Source organism: Bison bison, unplaced genomic scaffold (assembly GCF_000754665.1).
Source record: "Bison bison bison isolate TAMUID 2011002044 unplaced genomic scaffold, Bison_UMD1.0 scf7180017864527, whole genome shotgun sequence".
Lineage (NCBI taxonomy): Eukaryota > Metazoa > Chordata > Mammalia > Artiodactyla > Bovidae > Bison > Bison bison.
Window position 1 is genome coordinate 15109517 of NW_011495078.1, and position 6744 is coordinate 15116260.

Consider the following 6744-nt stretch of genomic DNA (forward strand, 5'->3'; position numbering starts at 1 on the left):
CCATGGACAAAGGAGCCTGATGGGCTAAGTCCATGGGGTCAGAGAGTCAGACATGACTGAAGCAACTTAGCCCAGCAGCACCACACAACCAAGGTCAGTTTTGGTATTGGAAATCTTCAGTGAATGTTTTTGCTCTGCTGCTGCTGCTAAGTCGCTTCAGTCGTGTCCGACTCTGTTCGACGCCATAGACGGCAGCCCACCAGGCTCCCCCGTCCCTGGGATTCTCCAGGCAAGAACACTGGAGTGGGTTGCCATTTCCTTCTCCAGTGCATGAAAGTGAAAAGTGAAAGGGAAGTCACTCAGTTGTGTCGGACTCTTCGAGACCCCATGGACTGCAGCCCACCAGGCCCTCCGTCCATGGGATTTCCAGGCAAGAGTACTGGAGTGGGGTGCCATTGCCTTCTCCATGTTTTTGCTCAGTTACTCCCAAAAGTTGAAGGGAAAGGTGTACCTTACTGGGAGACAGTTCTCCATGACCCTCTCATTTTTTTTCATGTCTTACATCAGCTTCTGTTCTGGACTACTTTGAAAGGATTTTTATATAACCTCCTTGAAATATGGCAGTAGTGTCTGTCTTGGGGACAAGGGCAGATTCATTATCTAACTAACATAATAAATAAAATGTCTTCCTCAGAAGCAAAGGTTGATAGATGTACTTACAATCCACACTGGAATATTAGGATTTCTTAAGCATAATGTTCTTCATCTGTGACACAGACCCCGCTGTGGGTGTGGCATCCCCCTGGACTTCTTTGCACAACCCCTCTGGGGCTTGTGGGAACAAAAGGAACCAGGTGTGAACTTGAAGCTCTTGCTGCCTGTTGTGCCACACATAATAATGGCTTCTGTCTCAGTCCTAGGCATCTCACGTCTTATGCCAGCATCCATGAAACTGGCAAGGTAACTTGCTTTGCAAATGGGGTAAAATCTTACACCCTTTACCTTTCTTGACAATCTTGGAAATGAGGATGGGGTAGTGACTGAACCAACATAACAAACAGCCTTCATGTGTTATCACAAAAGCAGAGGGAAGCTAAATAGATGAGGTAGTTGAGGGCCTATCTCAGTCTGTTTTGGTTGCTGTAATGAAATTCCAGAGAGCGGGTAGTTCACAAACATCAATTTATTTCTCTCAGTTCACAAGGCTGAAAGTCTGAGATCTGGGTGGCAGCATGGTCAGGTGAGGGCCCTCTTCTGGGTTTCAGACTTCTGGTTGTATCTTTACAAGACAGAAGAAGGCAAGACAGCTCTTTCAGGCCTCTTTTGAAAGGTCATTATAATCCCATTCATGACCTAATCTCTTTCCAAAGCTCCATCTCTTAATACGATAACCTTGGGAGTTGAGTTTCAATATATGAATTTTGAGTGCACACAAACAGACCATAGCAGGATCCTTTGGAAAACTTCAGCATCCTGCATCAGAACGTATCAGAAATTGTTGTGTGATATGCTTGTGTTTCCACATCCCACAGAGGTGACTGTTCCAGTAAGGGGAGATGCAGGTAGACAAGTGTTAGTGAGACATATTACCTTTTTACTTGCCTCCGGCAAGTGGTAAGGATTTTGGTCATGCACCACTAATGTCTGATGTACAAAGTTTTCATTATATAAATTATATTCTCTTTGTTCACAAGTTAGTGGCCCCAGCCTCCATAGCCTTGTCTAACTTGTCATCACATCTCTGCCAGTTGGGGTAGCTGATATAACCTGACCAAATTCAAGTCCTATTTTCCAGTGCAAGTTTAATGGGTCTTTGGGCAGATTATCATGCTCAATCTTTCCATCAGTGAAAGAAAAACTATTGTCTCTTGGACTCCCCATTAGCCAAAGGAGGCCCAACACTCACTACACTTCTGGGACATGGGAGACAATGTCCTAATGATTTTGTCAGTTAATACCTCTGGCAAAGGGATGCTGCTGCTGCTGCTAAGTCACTTCAGTCGCTTCCAACTCTGTGCGACCCCAAGGACGGCAGCCCACCAGGCTCCCCCATCCCTGGGATTCTCCAGTCAAGAACACTGGAGTGGGTTGCCATTTCCTTCTCCAATGCATCAAAGTGAAAAGTGAAAGTCAAGTCGCTCAGTCGTGTCCGACCCTCAGCGACCCCATGGACTGCAGCCTACCAGGCTCCTCCATCCATGGGATTTTCCAGGCAGGAGTACTGGAGTAGGGTGCCATTGCCTTCTCCGGGCAAAGGGATGCAGCCTCCATTTAAAAGTCCCCACTGCTTTATGAACTCAGGGCCACTCTGACACTACCAACAGGTGCACTGCTTATGAACAGCAGTAATTAGCTTGCCAATAAATGCACCTCAAGTGGGCTGCCATCTATGGGGTTAGATACGACTGAAGCGACTTAGCAGCAGCAGCAGCAAATGGACCTCAAAACTGAAGCCTGATCCGTAGAAGCCTTGCAATTCTCTGGCTTGATGTTCCAAATTTGGGGATGAATTAACTTGGACTCCACTGCCACCAAGGTACGAAGGGCCCCCAAAGTCCTACATCTTACGGGAATCACTTATTCAAGAATGAACCCAGACTGGCTCCAGCAGCATCCTGGCTTTATAGGAATAAGTGGTATCTATCCCTTTGGGGAAATTTTCAGCTCTACACTATAGCCAAAGCCACTGGCACTACCAACTCTCAGTCCTCTGAGACCTCCCTAAATGCATGGTCTGACCTACACAGAAGGTTTAGGCAAGCTGAAACCTAATGTTGCTCCCTGGGCCGCTGTGGCTGTGCAGTCTTAGTGCCAGCTGTGCAGGAATAGAAAACAGATGTGGTCAGACACCTGGACGATTGCCAGCGTGTCCAAGTGGCGCACAAGCCTTTAGTGTGCCTTGGACATCCCTCTTTTAGGATGTGAACTGTGGAAACAAACTGCTGTGCTGAGAGAACTGTTTGGGTCGCTGACTGAAATACTCTTGGTCAGGGTCTTTTCTGTGAAGAGTCTGACCAGAATCAAGCTGCTGACTGCATCTACGAGCTGCAGAGGCTGTCTCTGCATGGCACACTTGGGGCTCTTTGGTGAGGGGGAGCTTTGTTGAGGTGTAACTGACAAAATTATAAGATATTTAGAGCGCATCCTTAGCTAAAGAGATTTATAGCCTCCGTGAGTTGGCAAAGTTGGGGTTGCGGGAAGATCCTGGGGATAAGGAGGAAAAGACTGAAATATGCAACGTCTCCTCCGCTCAATCCCCGCTCCCTTTTATAAGGAGCAGTTTCCTAACTGGAGTGGGTCTTTAGCACAGACTCAGCTAAGGGACACGAATTTTGAGAGAGGGAGGGAGGGAGAGAGATTGAGATTGACTGATAACGTGGCTCTGGGAGCTTGGCCAGGACTGAAGAGAGGAAGGGAAGGGGAGATACGTAGACATCTGACGATTTAATAGGAACTGCTTTCCAAACAGAACGTATAGTTTGGGCAAAGGCTTGTTGGCATGAAAAACCATGATGTGCTCAAGCAGTTAATTTTCCAGAACTGCTGAAGGGTATAAAGGGGAGGTGGGAGACAGGCGTTCAGGAATCAGATCCACGCATGAGGAGCGTTGGGTTTTATTCAGAGTAAGGCAAGTCGCCACCTTTCTCGGGGCCTCAGCAAAATAAGGCATAAATCAAAGACACACTCTCTCCTCCTCTCCCACAAAGGTTCAGAAGTCCGCTTGCCAGCAAGAGGAACCACTGCCTCCCAAACCAAAACCTGCAGATAGTTCTCGTTGCCCCGTCAATGACGTCATGCATTCCTAGCGACGCAGGCGCAGAAGAACTCGGAGGCGAGCTGGCTTAGCCACCTCCCAATCTTGCTCCTCATTGGCTAGAAGCAACTGCTCGTCTAGGCCGATGTTAGCGGCGACGTAGGCGGGCCCAATCTTGGTCGCTAAGATACCACGTACTTCCGTTTCCTCCTCCCCCTCTCCTAGGCTCCGGCAAACTTAATCTCGTCCCTTCGGCCAATGGCAAATGGGCGGTAGGCGGGACCTTATTTGTTCGGACCAAAGAAACGCAGGCTAAGCCCGGAGTATCGCAGCCAATGAATGTGGGGTAGCCCCTGTAAAGTGGCTCGGGCGTCCCCACGCTTTTCTTTCCTCCTCCCAGCCCAACCCCTCCCCATCCCGGTTTTAGCACGGCGCTGGCCGCAGTCTTGACAGGAACGGGACGGGCCCAAGATGGCGGCGGCCGATGGCGACGACTCGCTCTACCCCATCGCGGTGCTCATAGACGAGCTCCGCAACGAGGATGTTCAGGTCCGGAAGCAACGGGGACTTGAGGAAGAAGGGAAAGGGGATCTGGGGGCACGGGCGTCCCTCGCGGACAAGGTTCAGTGTTCGCTGGGAGTGGCGGAAGGGGCGGCGGCCAATCAGCATTCCGTTTTCATATGTTAGGGTCCCCGGACTCGATGAGACGGTGCCCGGGATTGGTTGTCGGTCCAGCGGAGGGCGGGAGCGAAAGCGAGCTTGGAGGGTCCTGGGCCTGCGAAGTGCGCGCGGGGCCCCGGGCCTACGAGGCCGCGGCTCTGGAGAGAGTCGACCGATTGGGTGGGGGAGAGGCGAAGGAACGGCTCGGTGATTGGCGGCAGCAGCCCTTGAATGGCGCCTCGGGGATGCGGTGGGCGCGTGACTTGCTCCGAGTGGGGGAGGGGCCGCCTGATTGGTGGGGGGTCCGGGTAGTTTTCACCCTTCACGGTTTCAGCGGCTAAGGCTCTGCGCTGTGGGGTAAACTTCCCAAATGAAGACTGAGACGTGAAGACTGACTATACAATTCCTGCCCTCCACTCTCTCCAGTTTTGGTGTAGACCCCCGAAGGGGAGAGGGGCGAAAAGCTCACTCCCAAAGTGGGAACTGGCCAAATTCAGGTACGAATTACGAGGTGGAAACTCGCCCCCCTTCCAGGATCCTCCCGTTGAGTGGAGGGTGGGCAGTGTACTAAACAGACTAACATTTCTAATGTGTGGGAGCGGGAGGTTCAGGTATCTGAGCCCAGCAGGCGAAGTGTTGAGAAGAGGCAGGGTTCCAGGGTTTGCCTATCCCAGCCCTGCCTCTCACCCGAGTGACCTTGGGCCGATTACTTCACCAATCTGGGCCTTTGTTTTCCATAAACTGTGGTCTAATAATAGTCCTGGTCTCAATGGGAGTTTGTAAAGGGGCTGAACGAGTTAATAATACGAGTCATAAAGAACGGCGCCCGGTCTGTTGTAAGGGCCCAATAAATGTTAGCTGTAATTGTGGGGAGTGGTGATTGAAGAGTTTCGATCCTCTCTTTGGGCCTCAGTTTCCCCATTGATAAAATTGTGCGGGTTACACTGGCCCAGCCTCTGTGGTTTGGGCTCTTATGACCGTAGTTCGGGAGTCAGAACAGCAAGGCCAGCTGCCCAGTGAATGTCGAAGTGGTGGCAGATGAGGATTAATCCAGAGCTAGATCAAGTGAGGCCTGTGGACCAGCAAGGCAAAGACTGGTGAGGTGGAGGAGCCAGTGCCAGGCTTTGCATAGACGAATGACATGCTCTGAGTTTTTGCTGTCGAATAGGGCCCAGGCAGGAGCAGAGAGACCTTTCTGGATGCCACTGCAGAGCAGCACCAGCATTGGCAGGATTGGGGGTATCTTGAAAAGGAGAGTTGTTGGGGTTTGCTGGTGGTTTGGATGCGGTGTGGTGAGTGATGGAGGAGTCAAGGTGACTGAGGTTTGAATGCCAGCACTACCGGTGTGCTCCCTGTGTGCCCTGGACCAGTCAGTGCCTTGCGTGTTCTGGGTCCAGATTCCTCATCTGTAAGGAATAATGATGAGTGAGGAAGCAGCATCTGCCTGGTTGGGAGGTTGCAGTGGAATTGGCCCCTTAAGAAGGCATTCAGTGATGACCTCATTCAGTTGTCATAGCAGTTTATGGTTTTATATTTGAAAAGTGAGGTTCAAAGAAATTGCTTCCTTAGCCAGTGAGAAGCAGTGACTGGGTGCATTGTCTCGGGTTGTTTGGGGCCCCACGTTTCTTAAAATGTGGTCCACTGGTGGAGAGACCAGGTTTCTGTGTTACTTATACTGTCTGCTTCAGTTTTCTCATCTATGAAGTGGGAATAGGGAATTCCCTGGCGGTCCAGTGTCTGGAACTCGGCACTTTCACTGTATTGGGCTCAGAGTTCAGTCTGTGGTTGGGGAACTAGGGTCCCGCAAGCTGTGCAGTGGAGCCCCCCCCTCCTCCGCCCCAAAAGTAATACTTAGCATTTCATAGGGATGTTTCAAGGATTAAATAGGTTAGTACAAGGAAAATGCTTAGAACAGTGCGTGACATGTTTTAGGTTTTCATTAAATTTAGTCTGCCGCTTGTGGTAAGATGAGGGCTTCATCTCTCAAAGGTGAGATGCTTCAGGAATTTAAAAACTATTCTCTTAATGGTTACTATAGAGCACTGGGTCTTAACAGGTTGTCACGACTGGTGGGAGGAGTGCCGCAAGCAGTAGCTAGGTATGCTACCCAACATCCTGCACTGCCCAGGCCCTCCCTTCACAAGGGATGGTCCAGCCCTAGAGGTCAGTGGTGCCGAGGCTAAGAAACCCTGCTGTATGCTAGCCTGCTAAGTGCTTTGTGTGTGTTTGTTGAGTCCTCACAAAAGAAATCTGAGATAGGTGCTGGGTTTTTTTCCAGTAAATGATTTTTGATTGTCAAATCTGAATCCGCAGAGAAAATAGTACCAAATCCAGATTCAGCAGTTTTTTAAAAAAATTTTATCATATTTTTTCACCTGTTTCTCATCCTC

General features: G+C 50.1%; 1 protein-coding gene across 2 annotated transcripts in view; it reads left to right on the forward strand.

Moving 5' to 3' along the window:
- Window positions 1-3999: 3999 nt before the first annotated feature.
- Window positions 4000-6744, forward strand: part of PPP2R1A (protein phosphatase 2, regulatory subunit A, alpha) — a 24179-nt gene continuing 21434 nt past the window's right edge. For both annotated transcript variants that reach the window (XM_010831529.1, XM_010831528.1), the window contains exon 1: window positions 4000-4243. In XM_010831529.1, coding sequence (XP_010829831.1) covers window positions 4166-4243 — 78 coding nt within the window. In that variant the 5' untranslated portion in view covers window positions 4000-4165. The remainder of the gene's footprint in view (window positions 4244-6744) is intronic.